This window comes from Nerophis ophidion, linkage group LG16 (genome assembly GCF_033978795.1).
Source record: "Nerophis ophidion isolate RoL-2023_Sa linkage group LG16, RoL_Noph_v1.0, whole genome shotgun sequence".
In the NCBI taxonomy this organism is placed as follows: domain Eukaryota; kingdom Metazoa; phylum Chordata; class Actinopteri; order Syngnathiformes; family Syngnathidae; genus Nerophis; species Nerophis ophidion.
The window spans coordinates 36183218-36209921 of NC_084626.1; the positions used below are offsets into that span (position 1 = coordinate 36183218).

Here is a 26704-nt window from a genome sequence, read left to right on the forward strand (position 1 = left end):
TTACTGCATGCCTTTTGAAAAAAAAAATAAATAAATAAATATATATATATATATACAAGCGGTAGAAAATGGATGGATGGATGGATATTATATATATACTATATCTATATATATATATATACTACTATATATATATATATATACATATATATATATTTTTTAATTTATTTATTAACTTCCTCCTGTTGCCTCGTCTTTAGTCTTCCCCTGGTAAACAAACAAGCTTCCTGTCTTTAGTTCCACAACACGCACGGTTGAGGCTGAGTGGAAACTCGTTTTTGTCGACATGAGTGTGGATAACACGACTGAAGATGTTTGTGTCACTTTACGCAATTTGCTGAACACCATCCAGTGCGTCACAGCCCGGGTCAGAGGTCAGTGTGACGACGCACGTATTTAGCTCGGAACGTGCTGGCGTGATGTGATACCGAGCTCAAATGTGAACGTTAGCATGGTTAGCATCCACACAACGCGTGTTTGCCAGCCTCTCCTTACGTATTTCGATATGCGCGTTCGCTGGCGGTCTAACTTTCGAATCACGTTAATTTGTACAAACTGGGCGGTTGTTTTGTGTGTTTTATGATTGGCCACTGGTGACGAAGGCGTTCCCTTTGGGTTTGTTTTGGTAATAGCCAACAACAAGAACATCACACATGTCCGCTTGTGTGTTAAAGCCACGAGTCACTATATATGTACATATGTTTGACCTACATAAACATGCCCTGACAGCACTTCTAAAACTATACCAAATGAGTTGGACGAAGGGAAATATTACTGCATTTTAAAGGCCTACTGAAATGAACGGGGATAGCAGGTCCATTCTATGTCATACTTAATCATTTCGCGATAATGCCATATTTTTGCTGAAAGGATTTAGTAGAGAACATCGACGATAAAGTTCGCAACTTTTAGTCGCTGATAAAAAAGACTTGCCTGTACAAAAAAAAAAAAATAACGTACCAATGATTGTCACACACACACAGACACTAGGTGTGGCAAAGTTATTCTCTGCATTTGACCCATCACCCTTGATCACCCCCAGGGAGGTGAGGGGGGCAGTGAGCAGCAGCAGTAGCCGCGCCTGGGAGTAATTTTTGGTGATTTAACCCCCAATTCCAACCCTTGATGCTGAGTGCCAAGCAGGGAGGTAATGGGTCCCATTGTTATAGTCTTTGGTATGACTCGGCCGGGATCTGAACTCACGACCTACCGATCACAGGGCGGACACTCTAATCACTAGGCCACTGAGTAGGTACCAGAAGTAGCAGACGATGTGCGCGTGACGTCACAGGTTGTAGGGCTCCTCACATCCTCACATTGTTTACAATCATAGCCACCAGCAGCTAGAGCGTTTCGGACCGAGAAAGCGACAATTTCCCCATTAATTTGAGCGAGGATGAAAGATTCGTGCATGAGGATAATGAGAGTGAAGGACTAGGGGGAAGAAAAAAAAAAGGTGAGGGCACTGAGAGCGATTCAGATGTTATTAGACACATTTACTAGGATAATTTTGGAAAATCCCTTATCTGCCTATTGTGTTACTAGTGTTTTAGTGAGATTACATAGTACCTTAAAGGCCTACTGAAATAAGATTTTCTTATTCAAACCGGGATAGCAGGTCCATTCTATGTGTCATACTTGATCATTTCGCGATATTGCCATATTTTTGCTGAAAGGATTTAGTAGAGAACATCCACGATAAAGTTTGCAACTTTCAGTGCTCAGAGAAAAGCCCTGCCTCTACCGGAAGTCGCAGACGATGACGTCACACTTGTGGGGGCTCCTCACATATTCACTTTGATTTTAATGGGAGCCTCCAACAAAAAGTGCTATTCGGACCGAAAAAACGACAATTTCCCCATTATTTTGAGCGAGAATAAAAGATTTGTGTTTGAGGATATTGATAGCGACGGACTAGAAAAAAAAAAAAAGTTAAAAAAAAAAACGCGATTGCATTGGGACGGATTCCGATGTTTTTAGAGACATTTACTAGGATAATTATATTGTGTTGCTAGTGTTTTAGTGAGTTAAAAAGTACCTGATAGTCGGAGGTGTACGTCCAAGGGTGTCTTGACGCCAATGTCTCAGTGGAGCCGATGGCAGCTTTATGGATGGCACAAGCTCAGCCTTTCTCGGAAAGAAGCGACTTTTTACCACGATTTTCTCACCGAAACCTGCTGGTTGACATTCCGTCGTGATTGACCGCGCTGTGATCCATAGTAAAGCTTCACCTCCAGGAATTTTAAACAAGGAATCCCCGTGTGTTTGTGTAGCTAAAGGCTAAAGCTTCCCAACTCCATCTTTCTACTGTCTTTTGCAATTTTTTCAATATTAATTGAACAAATTGCAAAAGATTCAGCAACACAGATCTCCAAAATATTGTGTAATTATGGCGTTAAAGCAGACGACTTCTAGCTGTGTGTGTGTGCAGCGCTCATACTTCCTAAAAACCCGTTACGTTACGCGTACACGTCATTATTACACAACGTTTTCAAAACGAAACTCCCGGGAAATTTTAAATTGTAATTTACTAAACTAAAAAGGCCGTATTGGCATGTGTTGCAATGTTAATATTTCATCATTGATATATAAACTATCAGACTGCGTGGTGAGTATTAGGGGGTTTCAGTCGGCCTTTAAAGTCAGAGGGGCGTGGCCACGGGTGTGGTGACCGCCAGTGTCTCTGAGGGAAGCCACGCAGCTGCAGCAAGACGCAAGCTCTGCTGATGTCTGCGGTAAGAGCCGACTTATTACCACAATTTTTGCACCGAAACCTGCCGGTTGACATGTGGTCGGGATCCATGTTCGCTTCACTGCTCTGTTCCATAGTAAAGCTTCACCTTTGGGAATTTAAAACAAGGAAACACCGGCTGTGTTTGTGACGCTAAAGGCAGCTGCAATACACCGCTTCCCACCTCCATCTTTCTAGTTTGAGTTCTCCATTATTAATTGAACAAATTGCAAAAGATTCAGCAACACAGATGTCCAGAATACTGTGTAATTATGCGATTAAAGCAGACTACTTATAGCTTGGATCGGGCTGGAAAAAAATGTCCGCTAAAACCCGAGACGTGACGCGCACGCGTCATCATACGCGTCATCATTCCGCGATGTTTTCAACAGGATACTTCGCGGAAATTTAAAATGGCAATTTAGTAACGTAAACCGGCCGTATTGGCATGTGTTGCAATGTTAAGATTTCATCATTGATATATAAACTATCAGACTGCGTGGTCGGTAGTAGTGGGTTTCAGTAGGCCTTTAAAGCATGGGTAGTGTGGAACATCCGGCCACTCTATGACGTCATTTATTTTTAAAATTTGTAGCTGCCATATTGTAATTGTTGGAAAACAAAGTCGGAAGGATATACAGTACAGGCCAAAAGGTTGGACACACCTTATCATTTCAATGTGTTTACTTTATTTCCACTGCTATTTACGTTGTCGATTGCCACTGAAGGCATGAAAATAATGACACCTGCGAAGTGAAAACCATTTCAGGTGACTATCTCTTGAAGCCCATCGAGAGAATGCCAAGAGTGTGCAAAGTAGAAATCGAAACCAAGGGTGGCTACTTTGAAGGAACTAGAATATAAAACATGTTTTCAGCTATTTCACCTTATTTTGTTAAGTACATAACTCCACATGTGTTCATTCATAGTTTTGATGCCTGCAGTAACAATCAACAATAATCATGAAAATATAGAAAACTCATTGAATGAGAAGGTGTCCAAACTTTTGCCCTGTACTGTATACATCTATATATATTGTAGTTATTTATATTTTTTATTGTATTGTCTCTTACTTTTACCTTCTTTAACATAGTTGTGTTTGTATTAGGGTGTTGATAGCTAAACCTAGTGGATATTTTAAAATATTGAAATGTATTAGAAGGGCCTTGGGCAGCACGGTGGTAGAGGGGTTAGTGCATCTGCCTCACAATACGAAGGTCCTGAGTAATCCTGGGTTCAATCCCGGGCTCAGGATCTTTTTGTGTAGAGTTTGCATGTTCTTCCCGTGACTGCGTGGGTTCCCTCCGGGTATTCCAGCTTCCTCCCACCTCCAAAAACATGCACCTGTGGATAGGTTGATTGGCAACACTAAAATTGGCCCGAGTGTGTGAATGTGAGTTTAAATGTTGTCTGTCAAACTGTGTTGGCCCTGCGATTGGGTGGCGACTTGTCCAGGATGTACCCCGCGTTTGGCCCGAATGCTGCTGAGATAGGCTACAGCGACCCCAAAAGGGACAAGCGGTAGAAAATGGATGGATGGATAGAAGGGCCTTAATTTGTTTGTACATTGTGAATACATATTATCAGTGTGTTCAATTGTTCAATTAAAAAAACTCAATCATCGTCATCTTGGCTACTGGTGGAAGGGGTTGGGGCTAACTAGAGTGCTTAAAGGAGAGAAAAAGTGAATAAACATCGATAAATATGGCTTCACGGTGGAAGAGGGGTTAGTGCGTCTGCCTCACAATATGAAGGTCCTGCAGTCCTGGGTTCAAATCCAGGCTCGGGATCTTTCTGTGTGGAGTTTGCATGTTCTCCCCGTGAATGCGTGGGTTCCCTCCGGGTACTCCGGCTTCCTCCCACTTCCAAAGACATGCACCTGGGGATAGGTTGATTGGCAACACTAAATTGGCCCTAGTGTGTGAATGTGAGTGTGAATGTTGTCTGTCTATCTGTGTTGGCCCTGCGATGAGGTGGCGACTTTTCCAGGGTGTACCCCGCCTTCCGCCCGATTGTAGCTGAGATAGGCGCCAGCGCCCCCCGCGACCCCGAAAGGGAATAAGCGGTAGAAAATGGATGGAAATATAATTCTTTCCAGTTAGTGCGCAACATTGCATGAAACACAGCCACCTCACGCTGCAATTATATAACTTAAGCCTTTCATTGAGGCCTTCATTGCATTACATCTACATCCATCCATCCATTTCCTACCGCTTGTCCCTTTATGGGGTCGCGGGGGGTGCTGGAGCCTATCTAAGCTGCATTCGGACGGAAGGCGGAGTACACCCTGGACAAGTCGCCACCTCATCGCAGGGCCAACACAGATTGACAACATTCACACTCACATTCACACACTAGGGCCAAATTAGTGTTGCCAATCAACCGATCCCCAGGTGTATGTTTTTGGCGGTGGGAGGAAGCCGGAGTACCCAGAGGGAACCCACGCAGTCACGAGGAGAACATGCAAACTCCACACAAAAAGATCCAGAGCCCGGGATTGAACTCAGGACTACTCAGGACCTTCGTCTTGTGAGGCACATGCCCTGTGTCACCGTGCTGCCCCATTACGTCGACATTGTTTCTAAATTACATACTAATGTCCATCAATGTGTAATATAAATCTTTCTGTCGCAGATGGAGAGTCCAATGAGTCCGATGGAGACTTCAACCTTTCTACCTTTTGGGACACTTTGAGTTGAGTATAGTTTGTCACAACATGGTGTCTTTTTGCTGTCCTGAAAGAAACAACAAAAATGGACAACATCTCATACATTTAAAACCTTTACTTAAAAATGTAATGCACATTTTGCTTCAGATGTAGCATTCATGTGCGCCACTAATTAGCTGATGAGGAATTTGGCTACCTAAATAGAGTCATTGTTACTCCCGCTGTTTGTTTTTTCAGGATTGTGCTGACTATTTCTTCCATAGTATATGATTAACTCACATGGATGTTGTATTTTGATTGTGTGTCCCAGACCAGGCAGGGAAAGTGGTGTCTCAGGAAGCCACCAAAGTCAGCCTCGCATTCTCCAAGCCACCGCTGCCCTCACCGCAGGTGTCACCAGACACTTCGGGAATATGGTGCTTTTGACTTAGATCAGAGAAAATGTGACACTACTCTTTTGTGTTTCTGTCCTGCAGGATGGAGAGACCCTGGCTGAGTCCATCCTTAAGAGTGTTCTGAGCCTTTCCACAGTTTATTACTGGCTTCCTAAGAGTCAAGGTAACCACCGTTACCAACATCACCACCAGCTAGTAATATTTGTGGCCTTTGCTGTCATCATAAAAACGTTATAATACATATGAAAACACAGTGCATCTGGGAAGTATTCACAGCGCTTCACTTTTTCCACATTTGGTTATGTTACAGCCTCATTCCAAAATTGAATAATACCTCATAATGACAATGTGACAAGTTTTTTTATTTTATTTAGCAAATTTATAAAAAATGAAAAAATAAAACAATCACATGTACATATGTATTCACTGCCTTTGCTCAATACTTTGTTGATGCATCTTTGGCAGCAATGAAGTCTCAAGTCTTTTTGAATATGATGCCGCAAGCTTGGCACACCTATCTTTGGGCAGTTTCGCCTATTCCTCTTTGCCCATTTGCCTTTGCCCATTCGTCTTTGCCCATTCGTCTTCGCAGCACCTCTCAAGATCCATTGGATTGTACGGGAAGCATTCTTTTTCATCCAGGATGTTTCTGTACATTTCTGCATTCATCTTTCCCACTGTCCTGACTAGTCTCCTCGTTTCTGTCATGGCAGGATCCTTGAGGGGGCATGGGAGTTTGCCCAACCAGTCTAAATGTGTTTTGTGGACTTGGGAGAAGGCATTCGATCTTGTCCCTCGAGAAGTCCTGCGGAGAGTGCTCAGAGAGTGTGGGATATTGGACCGCCTGATTGTGACATTCCGTTCGCTGTATGATCAGTGTCAGAGCTTAGTCCGCATTGCTGACAGTAAGTCAGCACCATTTCCAGTGAGGGTTGAACTCCACCACGCCTGCCCTTTGTCCCTGATTCTGTTAACAACTTTTTATGGCTAACATTTCTAGGTGCAGTCAGGGCGTTGAGGGGATCCGATTTGGTGGCTGCAGGATTAGGTCTCTGCTTTTTGCAGAAAATGTGGTCTTGCTGGCTTCATCTGACCAGGATATTCAGCTCTCACTTCTTCGCAGTTGAGTGCGAAGCCACTGGGATGAAAATCAGCACTTCCAAGTCCGAGTCCATGGTTCTCGCCCGGAAAAGGGTGTAATGCCTTCTCCGGAATGAGGAGGAGATCAGGTTTTTGGTCACCTACCTGACTATAGACCAAAATGAATGCAGCAATTGACATTGACATTGACATCCTGGATGACAATTAACACTTCCCGTTCAACCTGATGGAGAGTAACAGGTGCTGCAAAGAGGAAGGAAAGATAGGAATGGGCGAAACTTCACAAAAAAAGTTGTGCCTAGCTTGTGGCATCATATTCAAAAATACTTAAGGTTGTAATTGCTGCCAAAGGTGCATCAACAAAATATTGAGCAAACGCCGTGAATACTTAAGTACATGTAATAAAGCGTTTTATTTCTAATACATTTGCAAAAAAATATTAAAACCTTTCCATATTGTCATTATAGGGTATTTTGTGTAGAATTTTGAGGACAGAAATGAATTTATTATAACAAAATGTGCAAAAAGGAAGTGCTATGAATACTTTCCAGAGATTTTCTGTTGAAACGTGGTTAAATATGTCCTGTTGATTACTTTGCTGTAGCTAAGCTAGCATTAATCCAAAAATACCAGTGAACAGCTTTTACCGCATTTGTCTCCTGTCATCGCAGGCATTAATCTGCGGCAGCAAGTCCGAGACGCTACCGTCGAGGTCTTAGAGGGGATCGCACAGCTGCTGGAGGTCATCCTGACTTCACCGCTACAGAGGTATGCTTAGTAAGGGCACATTGACATCTTACCCTGGGATTCCACCAGGTGCATTTGTGTTGCGTTGTGGCCGTGCTCTGGGTTTGCTGGGTGTTACGTGCTCCGCTGACATTAACCAGCTGGAGTGATGAGACCGAAAAGTTCTTTAAGGAATTTGGCACATTTGCAGGAGAAATTTGATATGGGGGATAAATTCAACAAAAAACAGGCATAAGCTCCAGCTAGAAAAAGAGAATAGGGGAGGATTTGCTTAAATTTGTTTTTGCACCTGATTTCTTTTTTTTGCTTTTAACACGAGTTAGTAGCCTATTATTAAACATTGTGCGATTTAAAAAAAAAAAGAAAATAAACCTGATTTATTTTATGTGTTGGACTTATCCGTGCAAAATTGCTTTGGTTTTGCTGCAAATAGAAGCCTTGAGTATTTGCTGGCGACGGAATGGACACACAACGCAAGGGAGTAGGTGAAAGTTGAAATATTAATTATAGTGGAACTCTAAAGCCGTACTAAACAAGCACTCGGTGGAATTTTTTTGGTCATTGTCTGCAATACCGAACTTCTTTCTGCAGCACATTTATTTCGGTTTCCATAGCAGCACATTTTCGACTTCCAGCGACAAATGTGTGTTCCTATTTCCGGAAACAAACGTGAGTGCGTTTTAATCATGGAAGACTTGGTAAGAGACAACGAATAATTTTTGGACAAATGAGGATACACATCCTTATCTTTTTGAAGCTGAATAACTGGAATGTGAACTACTGTTTATAGAAGCTAGCACGAAAAGAGGCTGTAACGTTTGAGCAGACGGAAGCCGAGAGAGTGAGGTCGGCGTAAATTCAAATTCAGATTCACATTGGTTTTATTTGAACATATATAGGTTCAAAATGATGCATCACATAATACATTTTTTTTCATTTTCTTTACAACATGTCCAAAATGAGTATGAAGAAGCAGTCCTTATTTAACTTGAACCTTTTTCCACTTAATATCAATTACTCACACATATGTTCACTCTCTGTACTTTGTATGTTTACATTTCAAACATTTTACACATTACAATCGGTGTTGTGTTAATACAACAGTTTTCTTCATAACAAGGTAAGTCAATTTTTATGACATAAAAATCTTTTTTTTTTTTTTTTAACTCAAATTTAGGACATTTACCAGTATAATTAAAAGGGACAAGCGGTAGAAATGGATGGATAGATTGATTCTTCTTTGTACTTTGTAAACACCTGTAGTTTGAACAGTTTCTTAAAGTGGATCTTTTTAGTACATTGTTTCACTTCTTTATTTTATCAATTTCATAATTTAATTCCACATACTGATATGCTAAAAGCCTTTAATGTTGTGTGTGTATACAAATGTTTTAGGTTACATTTTTCTCCAAGGTTATATTTATCTTCTTTCCTTGGGAAGAATTGTTGTACATTATTGGGTAACAGGTTATAGTTTGCATTGTAAATCATTTTTGCTGTTTGCAAATTCATCAAGTCATTTAATTTCATTATTATTTATTCAATAAATAAAGGGTTTGCATGTTAACTATTTCCAGCATTGTGTATCATCCTAATTTACCTTTTTTGTAACAGGATTAGTGAACGTAATGAGCTTTTGTAGTTATTTCTCCATATTTCTGCACAATAACTCACAATATGGTAACACTTGTGAGCAGTAGAGAATATGAATTGATTTTTGGTCCAGAACATATTTTTCTTTATTCATTATAGAAATATTTCTTGGTCATTAATGTTGTATATATTTTTACATCAGATTTTCAGTTTATTTGATCATCTATTATTAAGATCAAATATGTGTTTTCCCTTACTCTTTTAATATCTACTCAAATGCTTCTCCATGTTTTCCATCTATTTTACATACTATTCTTCTGTTACCGAATAGCGTTCTTTTTGTTTTTACTGAGATTCAAAGATAGACTGTTTTTGTCTAACCATTTTTTCAATTAGTTAATTTCTTCTGTTATTTGTATTAACTTCTGTGTGTTCTCTCTTGAACAAAATGCTGTCGTGTCGTCTGTGAATAGTTCTAATTTTGTGTTCTTTATAACTTTACAAATATTCTTTTATGTATAGATTAAACAATTTTGGTCCCAGTAATGATCATTGGGGTACTCCACACGTTATTTTTAGAGGCATCAATGTGTATTCGCCCAGCTTCTCATATTGCTTCCTGTTTGTTAAGTAGCTTCTTATTCTGTTCAGGGCTAGTACTCTGATGCCATACAGTTCTAATTTATGAATAAAATGTTGTGATTGATTGTGTCAAATGTTTTTGTTAAAACCATAAATACTGCTGCTGCAAACTTTTTCATCTATTGCATTGGCATTTTTCTTCTGTTATTTCTATTAATGCAATCGATGAAGAAATATTAGCCTTGTAACCGTATTGATTCTTTGCGAGTGTTTTGTACTTGTTCTCTGTCTCAATAGAGTTTAGTAATGTAAATGTTTTGTGTACTGTACTTGGTAGTAAAAATGTGCTATATAAATACATTTACCTTAATTTGGAGCCAAGCTATGCTGACATAAATGGATTGGTTACCCAAAATCAACTGGAAACGTCCTCAGCCAGCTAGCCCAAACAGACAATTGTCCATCGAGTAAATTACTATAATATTCATCATGATACACATCATTCTTGTTATTACAAATACATTATGAACTGCTTTGTTTGTACACGTTTTTCAGTCTGTACAGATTGCTGTCCGATCGCATTGTGTTGTGCATTACAAACTCAAAAGCCATTCAGCTGTTGACGCAGTAGCTAACTTACCCCTTGCTGCAGCTAGTTTACGGCTAATGCCGATTTTGTGTTACTACACTAGAAAAAGAGTTCCCCAGTATTTGCTCTTACCATATCAATGTCGCTACAGCTTGGGTATTATACAGGTTAGGGAAGGTAAAGTTAGTATTGTTGGAGGTTTTTGAATGCATTTTTAAAGTGATTTAGAGGCAAAATAAATCAATCCCATTTGCTGCACTGCCACCTAGAACAAGAGTCGAATGCAAAAAAACCTAAAAGTTGTGTCTTTTTGTCTCTCAAAATGATTGTAAACGATAGGCAAAAACATAAAAAGAATTGAATAGTGCAGTTCCCTGGGACGGCGTGGCGAAGTTGGTAAGGTGGCTGTGCCAGCAATCTGTGGGTTACTGGTTCAATCCCTACCTTCTACCATCCTAGTCACATTCGTTGTGTCCTAGGGTAAGACACTTCACCCTTGCTCCTGATGGGTCCTGGTGAGCGCCTTGCATGGCAGCTCCCGCCATCAGTGTGTGAATGTGTGTGTGAATGAGCAAATGTGGAAATACTGTCAAAGCGCTTTGGGCTCCTTAAAAATGGGGAGAAAAGCGCTATACAAGTACAACCCATTTACCATTTTAAGGGCCAATGGGAAAATAAGGCTGTTGTGAATATTATTTTCCCACAAGTTAACCTTTTTTTCTTTTTCTCTGCCTTCATTCTCCTTCTGAACAGTCTGACCCAGGAGCAGTTGACGTCTACAGGAAGTGTGTGGTCAGCTTGTGATCACTTTGCCCAATTGCCTCAAGGTTAGTCACTATCCATCTGTATAATGTAATTGTCTATTTACAAAAATGAGCAACGACGCTTAAGTGTGTGTTTGTGAGTAAACGGGTAAAACAGACCTTTTTTGTTGGTATCGGAAGAAATGTGCGACTTATTCCCAATATTTTTCAAACTTTGTTTTATTTTGTGCAGCGTTAGATGCCTATGCATACGCCTTCAAACACGGAGAAGCAATAAAACGAACGATTATGATGTTTTCCTAAGTGCTGACTTTAAAGATAACTTACCGGACATTGTACATGTACATTTAACGTATTGCTATATATGTAAACCGATGTGTTATGCTGCATGCCAAGTCAGTTGTGGTATGTGTCTAATTAATGGATGCCTGCAAATGTGTGGCTGTATGACAATATGTTGCTTAAACCTTTGTTGGTTGGTTGAACTTTATTTCGAACATGATAATATTAGATAATTTACATATTTTCTTTACAACATGTCCAAAAAGGAGTAGGAAGAAGCAGGGCTTATCTAATCCTCCCCCTTTTTCTATTCATAGCGATTACTAACACATACTTTCTGTTCTCAATTTGTACTTTGTTCTTTTGTCACATTAATGAGGAACATAGGAAATGGGATTTATATCTATAGAGTCATTCCAGTCTTCAACTGACCCAGTAACTGGAATCCTTTTCTCTAGTTTGGTTCCAATATTTACAAAGTAGTTATTAAAGTGTACCATTACTTTGTTCATATTGTCGTTTGATACATTTCCATCTGTGAAGTATTTAGGGTAATTCTTCTTAGCGCTGTTTTTAATGATTCTATTGAGTATGCCCCATGTAACTTTTTTTTTTTAAAGTACCAATGATTGTCACACACACACAAGGTGTGGTGAAATTTGTCCTCTGCATTTGACTCATTCGCTTGTTCACCCCCTGGGAGGTGAGGGACGCAATGGGCAGCAGCGGTGGTCACGCCTGGGAATCATTTTAGGTGTTTTAACCCCTAATTCCAACCCTTGATGCAAAGTGCCAAGCAGGGAGGTAATGGGTCTTTGGTATGACTCGGCTGGGGTTTGAACTCACAACCTACCGATCTCAGGGCAGACACTTTAACCACTAGGCCACTGAGTAGGCTCATGTTATTTTTGTTCTTGTCTAATAAATGACTGTTATGATTCTTTTGTACATGTTTGTAAAATGTTGGTCAGCTTATTTGTTTACTTTTTGTAACTTTTTTCTTCCTCTATAGATTTGTGTGTTATAAATATTGTATATAATTTTTTTTTTTCTTACAAGCATTTTTCATGTTTTTTGTCAACAATGGCTGATTGTTCTTTTTCTGCCTTCTACCTAATTGTTTCCATGGACAATGTTTATCATTAAGCGTCATGGACATACTGAAAAAATGACCATAAGCTTAGTTTACATAATTTTCACTGCACACATTACTAGTGGTGAATGTTGTCTGTCTATCTGTGTTGGCCCTGCGATGAGGTGGCGACTTGCCCAGGGTGTACCTTGCCTTCCGCCCGATTGTAGCTGAGATAGGCGCCAGCGCCCCCCGCGACCCCAAAAGGGAATAAGCGGTAAAAAATGGATGGACATTATTGTTGTTCGTTTAGATCAGTGGTTCTCAACCTTTTTTCAGTGATGTACCCCCTGTGAGCATTTTTTAAATTCAAGTACCCCCTAATCAGAGCAAAGCATTTTTGGTTGAAAAAAAGTGATAAAGAAGTAAAATACAGCACTATATCATCAGTTCCTGATATATTAAATCTTATAACAGTGCAAAATATTGCCCATTTGTAGTGGTCTTTCTTGAACTATTTGGAAAAAGCGATTAAAAAAAAAACCTAAAAACTTGTTGAAAAATAAACAAGTGTTTCAATTATCAATAAAGATGTCTACACATAGAAGTAATCAACTTAAAGTGCCCACTTTGGGGATTGTAAGAGAGATCCATCTGGATTCATGAACTTAATTCTAAACATCTCTTCACAAAAAAAGAAATCTTTAACATCGATATTTATGGAACATGTCCACAAAAAATTTAGCTGTCATCACTGAATATTGCATTTTTGCATTTCTTTTCACAGTTTATGAAATGATATTCTTATTTTGTTGAAGTATTTTTCAATAATTATATTCATAAAGGATTTTTGTATTGTTGCTATTTTAAAAAAATCTCACGTACCCCTTGACATACCTTCAAGTACCCCCAGGGGTACGCGTACCCCCATTTGAGAACCACTGGTTTAGATCATTCTGTAAAGCGGTCATACTTTCCTTTGTACATAATCTTTTAAATGTCTGTTTGTCATCCATGTTCCTCTACTTGTGGTTTCCATCATAAATTGTGAAAACTGGTAGATGATCACTAATATCAGATATCAACAGACCACTTGTAGTATTGTTTTCAAAATCATTGGTAAAAATATTATCAATAAGTGTGGCATAGGGGTGTACGCATGCCGGTATTAGTATAGTACCGCGATACTAATGAATCATATTCGGTACTGTATCACCTCTGAAAAGTACCGGTCCGCTACTCCCTGCCCCCTCGTCGTCGTCACGTCGTGTCATTGCTGGTTTACAATCAGACAAGAATGTTCGGTATAGCGTACAATCACGGAGTACTTACAACCAGACAATATGTTTGGACAGAAAATTAAGAATGGACGCATTTTGGCTTAAAAACTAACTATAAATGTGAAGCTATAGCACTGAAGCGCCCTCAGGAAGAGGTGCTTTAAGACATGGCTAGCTAGCTACAGGCTAAAATCCAGTCGGCAGTGTTTTAGCTACTTCTAAATCAATAGATGGGGACAAAAAAAAGTATGTTTCTTACAACTATTATTCCTGCAGAACAAGGAATTGCTAAACATGCTTCACTACACACCGTAGTTCACCGGCGTCAAAATGTAAACACATGCCATGAGTGGATCTACACCTAACATCCACTGTAATGATACCAAGTACAAGAGCGTATCTAGTCAATACTGCTATGATTACGTCGATATTTTTGGTCATCACAACATCTTCTTTCAATTTAAAAAAATATATATTATGTTTAGAAACTCAGGCAATATGTCCCTGGACACATGAGGACTTTGAATATGACCAATATATGACCCTGTAACGACTTAGTATTGGATTGATACCCAAATGTTTGGTATCATCCAAAAATAATGTATCAAACAACAGAATAATAAGTGATTATTACATTGTAACAGAAGTGTAATTAGAACATGTCAAAACAGAAATTAAGCTGATATTAAAAGTAAATGACCAAGTAGATTAATAATCAATTTATACAGTTTGTCCCTCATAATGTTGACAAAATAATAGTGATAAATGACACAATATGTCACTGCATATGTCAGCAGCCTAAATTAGGAGCCTTTGTTTCTTCACTTACTACTAAAAGACAATTTGTCTTGTATGTTCACTATTTTATTTAAGGACTAAATTGCAAATCAATCAATCAATGTTTACTTATATAGCCCTATATCACCCTAAATATTACCATAATATTTTTTGTTGAAGACAATAATGCAATTTTTTGTGGTGCCCAGGTTTCAAAATGTATCTAAATAATTTTATTACCGATACAGAAATATTGGTATCGGGACAACACTAGTGTGGCAAAGTGATTTGTAATTATGTTTAACTTTCATCCATCCATCCATTTCCCACCGCTTATTCCCTTTGGGGTCCCGGGGGGCGCTGGTGCCTATCTCAGCTACAATCGGGCGGAAGGCGGGGTACACCCTGACAAGTCGCCACCTCATCGCAGGGCCAACACAGATAGACAGACAACATCCAACCTCACATTCACACACTAGGGCCAATTTAGTGTTGCCAATCAACCTATCCCCAGGTGCATGTCTATGGAAGTGGGAGGAAGCCAGTACCCGGAGGGAACCCATGCATTCACGGGGAGAACATGCAAACTCCACACAGAAAGATCCCGAGGCCGGGATTGAACCCTGACTACTCAGGACCTTTGTATTGTGAGGCAAACGCACTAACCCCTCTGCCACCGTGAAGCCCATGTTTGGCTTTGTGATTTTTAAATATAAACTCACGCTATACACCTTATCAAATAAATTGTCAATGTACTTTTTACTCCCAGATGGTTTAAGAACTATTGTTATTGGACTTTTGTGCTCGTCACAGTTTGTCCATAACAAACACCATGTTCAAACATAAGGGTGTCCATATGTGCACTTGGCACCAGGACACCCTAGGCCGCAGTTCCATGATCGACTTTGTAGTTGTGTCATCGGATTTGCGGCCTCATGTTATGGACACTCGGGTGAAGAGAGGGGCGGAGCTTTCTACCAATCACCACCTGGTGGTGAGTTGGCTGCGATGGTGGGGGAGGATGCCGGACAGACCTGGGAGGCCCAAACGCATTGTGAGGGTCTGCTGGGAACGTCTGGCAGAGTCTCCTGTCAGACAAAGTTTCAATTCCCACCTCCGGAAGAACTTTGAACATGTCACGAGGGAGGTGCTGGACATTGAGTCCGAGTGGACCATGTTCCGCACCTCTATTGTCGAGGCGGCAGATCGGAGCTGTGGCCGCAAGGTAGTTGGTGCCTGTCGGGGCGGCAATCCTAAAACCCCTTGGTGGACACCAGCGGTGAGGGATGCCGTCAAGCTGAAGAAGGAGTCCTATCGGGTCCTTTTGGCTCATAGGACTCCGGAGGCAGTGGACAGGTACCGACAGGCCAAGCGGTGTGCAGCTTCAGCGGTCGCGGAGGCAAAAACTCGGACATGGGAAGAGTTCGGGGAAGCCATGGAAAACGACTTCCGGACGGCTTCGAAGCGATTCTGGACCACCGTCCGCCGCCTCAGGAAGGGGAAGCAGTGCACTATCAACACCGTGTATGGTGCGGATGGTGTTCTGCTGACCTCGACTGCGGATGTTGTGGATAGGTGGAAGGAATACTTCGAAGACCTCCTCAATCCCACCAACACGTCTTCCTATGAGGAAGCAGTGCCTGGGGAATCTGTGGTGGACTCTCCTATTTCTGGGGCTGAGGTCGCTGAGGTAGTTAAAAAGCTCCTCGGTGGCAAGGCCCCAGGGGTGGACGAGATCCGCCCGGAGTTCCTTAAGGCTCTGGATGCTGTGGGGTTGTCTTGGTTGACACGACTTTGCAGCATCGCGTGGACATCGGGGGCGGTACCTCTGGATTGGCAGACCGGGGTGGTGGTTCCTCTCTTTAAGAAGGGGGACCGGAGGGTGTGTTCCAACTATCGTGGGATCACACTCCTCAGCCTTCCCGGTAAGGTTTATTCAGGTGTACTGGAGAGGAGGCTACGTCGGATAGTCGAACCTCGGATTCAGGAGGAACAGTGTGGTTTTCGTCCTGGTCGTGGAACTGTGGACCAGCTCTATACGCTCGGCAGGGTTCTTGAGGGTGCATGGGAGTTTGCCCAACCAGTCTACATGTGCTTTGTGGACTTGGAGAAGGCATTCGACCGTGTCCCTCGGGAAGTCCTGTGGGGAGTGCTCAGAGAGTATGGGGTATCGGACTGTCTTATTGTGGCGGTCCGTTCCCTGTACGATCAGTGCCAGAGCTTGGTCCGCATTGCCGGCAGTAAGTCGAACACATTTCCAGTGAGGGTTGGACTCCGCCAAGGCTGTCCTTTGTCACCGATTCTGTTCATAACTTTTATGGACAGAATTTCTAGGCGCAGTCAAGGCGTTGAGGGGTTCCGGTTTGGTAACCGCAGGATTAGGTCTCTGCTTTTTGCAGATGATGTGGTCCTGATGGCTTCATCTGACCGGGATCTTCAGCTCTCGCTGGATCGGTTCGCAGCCGAGTGTGAAGCGACCGGAATGAGAATCAGCACCTCCAAGTCCGAGTCCATGGTTCTCGCCCGGAAAAGGGTGGAGTGCCATCTCCGGGTTGGGGAGGAGACCCTGCCCCAAGTGGAGGAGTTCAAGTACCTAGGAGTCTTGTTCACGAGTGAGGGAAGAGTGGATCGTGAGATCGACAGGCGGATCGGTGCGGCGTCTTCAGTAATGCGGATGTTGTACCGGTCTGTTGTGGTGAAGAAGGAGCTGAGCCGGAAGGCAAAGCTCTCAATTTACCGGTCGATCTACGTTCCCATCCTCACCTATGGTCATGAGCTTTGGGTCATGACCGAAAGGATAAGATCACGGGTACAAGCGGCCGAAATGAGTTTCCTCCGCCGTGTGGCGGGGCTCTCCCTTAGAGATAGGGTGAGAAGCTCTGCCATCCGGGAGGAACTCAAAGTAAAGCCGCTGCTCCTTCACATCGAGAGGAGCCAGATGAGGTGGTTCGGGCATCTGGTCAGGATGCCACCCGAAGGCCTCCCTAGGGAGGTGTTTAGGGCACGTCCAACCGGTAGGAGGCCACGGGGAAGACCCAGGACACGTTGGGAAGACTATGTCTCCCGGCTGGCCTGGGAACGCCTCGGGATCCCCCGGGAAGAGCTAGACGAAGTGGCTGGGGAGAGGGAAGTCTGGGTTTCCCTGCTTAGGCTGTTGCCCCCGCGACCCGACCTCGGATAAGCGGAAGATGATGGATGGATGGTTTAAGAGCTGCTTGGACAGTTGGTTAACAGCCGTGAGCTTGAACCTCACTGACTAACACTGCTCGACTTACTGTAACTCCTGTGTGCTTATGAGGTGTGTTAAGAAGCAGAGTTACAATGCCATTTATTGTACGGAGTTAGAATGACAAGCTACAGAGTCAGGGAAAACAAAAAGAAGCACACAATTCTTCTGTGGCGGTACAGATTTAATTTAATCAAGCTAGCCACTGTATCTAACAAGATAACCTATATCTAACATGCTGTTGTTTTTCTTACCAATGCACAATAGCCATTTGTGGCAATATTGTAACTACCACTTTCCAGATCCAAATACTGAAATAGAAAAATATGATAACAAGAATTCAATATTCCATGTGGTAAATTTGATTTTAACAAGAAACACTTAAGTGGGAATTTAATTTATTCAATATGATTATATGCTGAATATAAATGGATGAACATGTATTTTTCAAATATGTTATATTGCAGCACTTTTATAGTTGTATATGCTTCTAATAAAGTTGATTCATTTTTAAATTTGTAGACAACAAAGCGGCGGCACTGGTGGTCCTCTCCAGTCAGACTGGAGTTGTCAAAGACGCCATTGGGGAGATGGAACAGGTACACACGACATGCAAGATTAAGTGAGAAGAATAAGACACAGTATCAGACAGAAAGTGAAATGCATCATCTCCCAAAACCAGGCGCTGTCCGAGGCACACGACCCATTTAGCGACGTCCTCGACGATGAGGAGGAGGAGCTTCGTGGTAACCAAGACACCTATTGGTCGGAAAAGGACCGACGTGTGATTGGCTCGTGCCAGGGGATGATGAAAGTGTCGGCAGCGTGCCTAAGAAAACTGACGTCAGCTGTTAAGGCAAACGGGGACGCCGGTACGCCCCAGAAGGTGGCACAGCTTGATGACCTGGCGGATATTGTAAAGCAGATCAGCCCTGAGTACGCACGCATGCAAACACACACACATTGCATCATCTCAAAGCCATGGAATATTAAAGTTGTAGAGCAAGTTGCAGAGGACAGTTGCTACTTCAGTCCTATAGGTGGTGGTGATGTGCATTACAAACCACTTAAGCCAACCTGATTTTTTTATCAACATTTTTCCTTAGGACACACAAAGCCCCACCATAAAGTCTAGTAGAACATTTTCAATGTTTCTTGTGACGAACGCACATACTTGCTATGAAGACATACACTATTGCATGATAGGAATGAGAAGAAGAAATACTTTTATTGATGTGGTTATTAAAACCTGTCACATTTCAAACATGAATGTGAAACTATTAAAGGCTTAGCTGCTTTTATTGTCAGTATTGTTTGTGTTTGAAGAACAAGATCAGGCTTTTTTTAACTTACTAGTATTTTTGTTGGAAAATGGAAACGTATCCCTTAAGATTTGTTCCTCCTTTTGTTTGCTCTTGTCAGAGTTGATGACCTGGCTCTCTGTCTTTACCCCCCTATGGACTACAATGGTGTGGAAAACAATGTAAGTATATATTTATATAATATACATGTAATATACAGTACAGTCAATCAATTTATCTTTACCTTACCCGCCAAGCACAAAACATACGGTCTTCAATTGCAACCACTCGCTCTCAGTGTGGACAACACAAACTCAAGGAATGCTGGGAAACACACTGACCTTCCCCTTTGCCTTGCTGGTTGTAGATAGTTTAATATACAGCATATATTAGCGTTTGAGTGTTTGTTTTGTCTGCGATGAGGTAGCGACTTGTCCAGGGTGTACCGCGCTTTCCGCCCGAGTGTAGCTGAGATAGGCACCAGAGCCTCCTACGACCCTAAAGGGAATAACCGATAGAAAACGGATAGATGGATGGATGTTTCGTTTCTTCGTACAGTCGTCGAAGTGAGCAACTTCACTCTTGCAGTTTTTCCAAAGGTGCCCATTACGTCGATCGCGAGCTACCAGTCGATTGTGGAGGGTGTGCCTGTGATCCCAGCCAGGCACTTAAAACATAGACCTAAAAATTAGCCATCATCATCTCTTTCGTCGCTTGATTGACATTCACAGCACCCGAGGATCTTGTGAAATGATGCTGGCTGCTGCCAGATTATTATTAAGAAAAAATGACAGGAAGGCGAGAAACACTTTTTATTTCACCTGCCGTCAAAACTCTAAAGACTGACTGCACAGTATTATGGCCACTGATTTGCTCAGCATCATGCATCATTACTATAAATGTATTTTAAACTGATAAATAATGTAATGTTGATTATGTGGGTGTTATTTCTTGCCTAAAATGCACCCATAATGTTAAAAACCTGTTGTGGTCTCAAAAAAAAAAAAGAATCCAAATGCAGAAAATAAATCAGTAGTAACTAAAAATCAGCTCCGGCAAAACCGGGTCAAAAGTCTGACCACCACCTGAGGAAATACTAAAAAACAGGAATTACAAAAGTTTCAGGGCAAAGGTCAGAGTTAGTGAGTTCGGGGCTAAATTCTACCGCAGGCAACGGACGAATTGGCCCTGGCTGGGTGGAGATCCAGGGTTTAAGTCAGGTGGTTGATTAGAAGCAGGTGGGCTTGGATGACTGGCAGCACACCTGCAACTGATGACCGCGTAGGAGACTTACAGACACAAGAGGGGAGGGCAGTACGAAAACGGGGAAAAAAAGGCAAGAGAACCGCCTTCATGACAAAACCTTATTTTAAAAAAGTTGTGAACAGTTTACAAAATGCTTTAGTTATATAAAATTGATTATTAATGAATTGATTAATAATGTGTTCTCTTGTCTCTCATATTGATTGTGAACGATAGGCAAAATGCCCCAAAAATTGCAGTTTCCCTTTAAGAGCAAAAACTTTGTTGGTTTTTGAAGCAGACGAACAGGACCCTTTTGCACTGGAAAATTATTCAACAAAAATTTGCGTCCTTTATTCAACAGCATTAAAGAATGAAAAAAAGAATATATTGAAAACAGTTTAACAATTAAGTACTACACTGCAGCCATAATAATAAACATGTGCTTATGTTTGCAGTTGTCTAAACTGGCTGCTCTGATGAAGAACCTTCTGGCAATCATCAGGTGAGCTGCGTTTTTATTCAAGGCAAAAGTTTACATGCACACATTTGTCACCTTTCTGCTGTCTCTATGAGGTTTTAGGATATTTTTGAACTGTTGTCTCTGCTTCTGGTCGTCCAGCACATGCTGGGTTTGAACTAGGGTTCACAAATCAACACTAACAGAAAGTAATTTAAGGTAGTGGTACCTAGGGCTGGGTGACAGTGGAGAAAAACTCATATCCTGATATGTTTTTGCTGAATACTAATATGCGATATGTATCACAATATGTTTGTTTTTAGAAAATGAATTTAGACAAAGTCACACCCAAATATGCATGTCAAGTTATTTTATTCTAACAAATACTTGACAAGAGTAATTTTCTGGAAATTTTAACGTTTAATTTATAGATACATGCACAAAAAAATAGTAAAAAACCTTGAAAATATTATGGGAATAGTAAAGTAGAATCCTCCAATTTTCCTTTAAAGCAGTGGTTCTCAACCTTTTTTCAGTGATGTACTCCCCTAATCAGAGCAAAGCATTTTTGATTGAAAAAAAGAGATAAAGAAGTAAAATACAGCACTATGTCATCAGTTTCTGATTTTTAAATTGTATAACAGTGCAAAATATTGCTCATTTGTAGTGGTCTTTCTTGAACAATTTGAAAAAAAAGTTATAGAAATAACTAAAAACTTGTTGAAAAATAAACAAGTGATTCAATTCCAAATAAAGATTTCTACATATAGAAGTAATCCTCAACTTAAAGTGCCCTCTTTGGGGATTGTAATAGAGATACATCTGGATTCATGAACTTAATTCTAAACATTTCTTCACAAAAAAAATAAATCTTTATCATCAATATTTAAGGACCATGTCCACAAAAAATCTAGCTGCCAACACTGAATATTGCATTGTTGCATTTCTTTTCACAGTTTATGAACTTACATTCATATTTTGTTGAATTATTATTCAATAAATATATTTATAAAAGATTTTTGAATTGTTGGTGCTTTTAGAATATTTTAAAAAAATCTCACGTACCCCTTGGCATATCTTCAAGTACCCCCAGGGGTACGCGTACCCCCAGTTGAGAACGACTGCTTCAAAGCGAACATTTATCTATGCTCAAATACTCAGCTAATAACACAAACACCCAAGAACAAAATATAGAATACAGTCTTTTGTTTAAGGGGACATTTGAAACATCAGCAGCAACTTGAAAATAATAGCGTTTTTTAGCTCAACATTTTAGGAATATATTATTCCCTTAAATATTTAAGACAGGATCACCGAACTGTCAACTGCAGGATGCTGTGTGCCAGGTGACAATATTGCCACTGCAGCAAAACACCCTTTCAGATTGTGGATACATTTGTTGTGGCAGGGCTTCTTGTGTAAACTAGTTGTGACTGGGAAGCTTATAACGAGATAATAATTATTTCTGGCAGCATTTTACATCCATTTTTTTCATACCGTTGCTTTTTCGAGCATATGTATTTACACAAAGTTGGTATTTTGACAGAACTGTCTTCTCCATCGTTTTCAATTGCATCTCTCTCTCCCTCGCGTTGTTGTATGCTAAATTGCAGCCCGCCAGGCTGCTGTCATGAACGCGTGTTGCTCTTAGTGATGCCGAGTGTTGCAGAGGCTTGAGTCAAACAGACCTGATCGCTGGCCACGTGCTAAACAATAAATGCAAATTATGAACATAATAATTCAATCAGTTACTGCACAATGTCTGCTCTCACTGTGATGCTACTGATGGTATGTTCATATTTTCCCGTTTACATAAAATAATTAATCATAATCTTCCTGCAGTTAAAAAAAAAAAAGGTGACTAAACACAGCATCTCTTTGTGTGTTTTTTGCCACCTAGTTAGCTCTCGTTGATCACGACGCCGCTAAACATAGTTCCTCAAGTTAGCGCATATAACAAAAATATCGCTAATACTTGTTGGCAGTTTTTGGATATTTTTAGAGGGCTCATAAGCACAATAGAGCACTCCTGTTAGCTTTATTGTTAAACACCTCGTACTTGCCATATTTTACGAATTAGAATGCATAAAAAAAAGAAAAACATATGTGTTCTTGTCTTACATAGGATTGTGAATGATGGGCAAAATTCACAAAAAAAAGTGCAGTTTTCTTTTTCATTTTTTTTTCCTCATTTATCAATTAATTTCAGACAATGAAAAACTACAAGGTTGACAACACGTAATAATATAAATTAATATAATGCGAAAGGTAATGTATGTAAGCATGAAGCATGATGGTCCAGTTTTGCCTGAAAGGGAGTGGGAGGAAGATCATTTATTTAATCCCACCTCCAGTTCTCAATTCAGTGATTAATACATTGAGTTTCACTGTTACTTTAAGGATTATAGAAACCCCGTTTCCATATGAGTTGGGAAGTTGTGATAGATGTAAATATAAACAGAATACAAGGATTTACAAATTCTTTTCAAACCATATTCAATTGAATGCACTACAAAGACAAAATATTTGATGTTCAAACTCATAAACTTTATTTTTTTTTTGCAAATAATAATTAACTTAGAATTTCATGGCTGCAACACGTGCCAAAGTAGGTGGGAAAGGGCATGTTCACCACTGTGTTACATCACCTTTTCTTTTAACAACACTCAAACGTTTGGGAACTGAGGAAACTAATTGTTGAAGCTTTGAAAGTGGAATTCTTTCCCATTCTGGTTTTATGTAGAGCTTCAGTCGTTCAACAGTCGGGGTTTCCGCTGTCGTATTTTACGCTTCATGATGCGCCACACGGTTTCACGTTGGCAGAGGGGTTAGTGCGTCTGCCTCACAATACGAAGGTCCTTAGTAGTCCTGGGTTCAATCCCGGGCTCGGGATATTTCTATGTGGAGTTTGTCTGTCCTCCCCGTGACTGCGTGGGTTCCCTCCGGGTACTCCGGCTTCCTCCCACCTCCAAAGACATGCACCTGGGGATAGGTTGATTGGCGACACTAAATTGGCCCTAGTGTGTGTATGTGAGTGTGAGTGTTGTCTGTCTCTCTGTGTTGGCCCTGCGATGCGTTTGCGACTTGTCCTGGGTGTACTCCGCCTGATTGTAGCTGAGATAGGCACCAGCGCCCCCTGCGACCCCAAAAAGGGACAAGCGGTAGAAAATGAATGGATGGATGGATGGAAATTGGCCCTAGTGTGTGAATGTGAGTGTGAATGTTGTCTGTCTCTCTGTGTTGGCCCTGCAATGAGGTGGCGACTTGTCCAGGGTGTACCCCGTCTTCCACCCAAATGTAGATGAGATAAGCACCAGCGCCCCCCGCGACCCCAAAGAGAATAAGCTGTACAAAATGGATGGATGGATGGATAATGCGCCACACATTTTCGAAGGGGAGACAGGTCTGGACTGCAGACGGGCCAGGAAAGTACCCGCACTCTTTTTTTTTTTTACGAAGCCACGCTGTTGTAACAAGTGCTGAATGTGGCTTGGCATTGTCTTGCTGAAATCAGCAGGGGCGTCCATGAAAAAGACGGTGCTTAGATGGCAGCATATGTTGTTCCAAAACCGTATGTACTTTTCAGCATTAATGGTGCCTTCACAGATGTGTAAGTTATCCATGTCTTGAGCAGGAATGCACCCTCATACCATCACAGATGCTGGCTTTTGAACTTTGTGTCGATAACAGTCTGGATGGTTCGCTTCCCTTTTGGTCCGGATGACACGATGTCGAATATTTCCAAAAACAATTTGAAATGTGAACTCGTCAGACCACAGAACACTTTTGCATCAGTCCATCTTGGATGATCTCGGGCCCAGAGAAGCCGGCGGCGTTTTTGGATGTTGTTAATAAATGGCTTTTGCTTTGCATAGTAGAGCTTTGACTTGCACTTACAGGTGTAGCGACAAACTGTATTTAGTGACAGAGGTTTTCTGAAGTGTTCCTGAGCCCATGTGGTGATATCTTTTTGAGATTGATGTCGGTTTTTGATACAGTGCCGTCTGAGGGATCGAAGGTCACGGTCATTCAATGTTGGTTTCTGGCCATGCGGCTTATGTGGATTGATTTCTCCAGATTCTCTGAACCTTTGATGATATTATGGACCGTAGATGTTGAAATCCCTAAATTTCTTGCAATTGCACTTTGAGAAACGTTCTTAAACTATTTGCTCACACAGTTGTGGACAAAGGGGTGTACCTCGCCCCATCCTTTCTTGTGAAGAAAGGAGCGCTGTTTTTGGGAAGCTGTTTTTATACCCAATCATGGCACCCACCTGTTCCCAATTGGCCTGCACACCTGTGGGATGTTCCAAATAAGTGATTGATGAGCATTCCTCAATTTTATCAGTATTTATTGCCACCTTTCCCAACTTTGTCATGTGTTGCTGGCATGATTATTAGCACAAAACATATATTTATCAGTTTGAACATCAAATATCTTGTCTTTGTAGCATATTCAACTGAATATGGGTTGAAAATGATTTGCAAATCCTTTATTCCATTTATATTTACATTTAACACAATTTCCCAACTCATATGGAAACGGGGTTTGTACTAATGTTGTATCAGAGTGGCATTACCACAGGTAGCATTAATTATTACACTGTAACAATAATTTGTATCAACAATGTAGGAAGTATGAATATACCAACAATGGTAATAAACAAAATACCAACAATGGTAATAGACAACATAGCAATAATGGTAAGGAAACATTGAGCACACGTTAACACTTTGAAACAGAGCAGATCAAGTTAAAGACCCTCATGTCTGTAGTTGAACCAGACCCAACGTTTGTATAATAGTTTAAATCGATTAATAGTTTGGCATTGCTTGTGTTATAAGTCCAGTCATTCCATAGTTTTACTCTGCATACAGACACAAAAACGTTTACGCATGGTTTGAGCTCTGGGCAATGAGAAATATCCAAAGTAAGCTAACTTAACAGTTAGCATTGCTACTCCTCTCCTGCCTGTGTTTTGCTTTGTGTGTCTGTGCTAGTTAAATATTTTAGAACCAGCTGTATTACTATACCATACTTAAATAATCAATATGTGGACGCTTGTCCATCGATTCAGAATCGTACACCTCCCAATGGTTATGCATCCAAGAATCAATCATTTCCCCCAGCCCTAGCCCTTAATTCAAATACATTATAATATTAATCATTACTGTGAAATTATAGTGGTAATACAAAACACTCGTCATATAAAAAGATTTTGGAAGTAACTTGCTTAGACTTGATTGTGAAAAAAAGAGCTGACGGGGTGTGTTGTGTTGGCTGTCAGGAAAATATGCCAGACATTTCCTGCCTTTTTAAAACAATATCTTATTACTCTTTGCTCATATGAAATTCTAATAAACATTCATCTAATAGATATGATTAAGTTGCTTTTTTTAAATATCTTCCTCATGTTTCTATTTGCCCCGCCCCTCCGTATTCCCCCACGTAGGTCAAGTCATGTCTGCGGTGAATCTGAGCTGACGTGGGTTCACTTTTTAGATGGTGCTGTCGATCACAACCTGCAAAAAGCCAAAGATCTCATTCAGCTGGACAGCTAGTGTGTGTTTGTGTGTGTGTTTGTGTGTGTGTGCGCGCGCGCGCGTGTGCGCGTGCGTGTGTTTGGTTTCATTGCAGTACAGTCAGTAACAAGGAGTGGTGTGTTGAGTGATCATCTGATCAAGTACACACAACAACGCTCATTATTATTATAGATTTTCAATTATATTACATAAGTGCATGTTTCTTTTCCTATTTTTTGTGACTCTCTGAGGGGGTTTATTCCTCAATTGTGCTGTGGATGCAGTATCACAACTGGTACAGTCACTCATTAACACAACGATCACATTATAAATAAAAATGTCATGACCATAATCGATTTACAGAAATGT

The 26704-nt window shown here is 40.9% G+C and overlaps 1 protein-coding gene and 1 long non-coding RNA gene across 2 annotated transcripts; both read left to right on the forward strand.

Moving 5' to 3' along the window:
• The first annotated feature begins 213 nt into the window (after positions 1-213).
• Positions 214-26691, forward strand: ccndbp1 (cyclin D-type binding-protein 1). Its single transcript, XM_061875058.1, has 11 exons — positions 214-374; positions 5366-5425; positions 5710-5789; positions 5876-5957; positions 7567-7663; positions 11160-11233; positions 18330-18406; positions 18490-18743; positions 19230-19290; positions 20809-20855; positions 26266-26691. Exons 1-11 carry the CDS (start codon positions 287-289, stop codon positions 26372-26374), a joined length of 1029 nt encoding a protein of 342 aa, XP_061731042.1. The 5' UTR covers positions 214-286; the 3' UTR covers positions 26375-26691.
• LOC133535336 (uncharacterized) lies at positions 6242-7316 on the forward strand. Its single transcript, XR_009802204.1, has 2 exons — positions 6242-6699; positions 6795-7316. It is a non-coding gene; the product is annotated as an uncharacterized LOC133535336 (long non-coding RNA).
• Positions 26692-26704: the final 13 nt, after the last annotated feature.

Excerpts from the sequence above, each read along its gene's own strand:
- ccndbp1 (XM_061875058.1), top strand. The coding sequence starts at position 287 with ATGAGTGTGGATAACACGACTGAAGATGTTTGTGTCACTTTACGCAAT. Across the intron at positions 5,426-5,709 it reads TACCTTTTGGGACACTTTGA|ACCAGGCAGGGAAAGTGGTG; the intron begins GTTGAGTATAGT and ends TGTGTGTCCCAG. Across the intron at positions 19,291-20,808 it reads ACAATGGTGTGGAAAACAAT|TTGTCTAAACTGGCTGCTCT; the intron begins GTAAGTATATAT and ends TTATGTTTGCAG.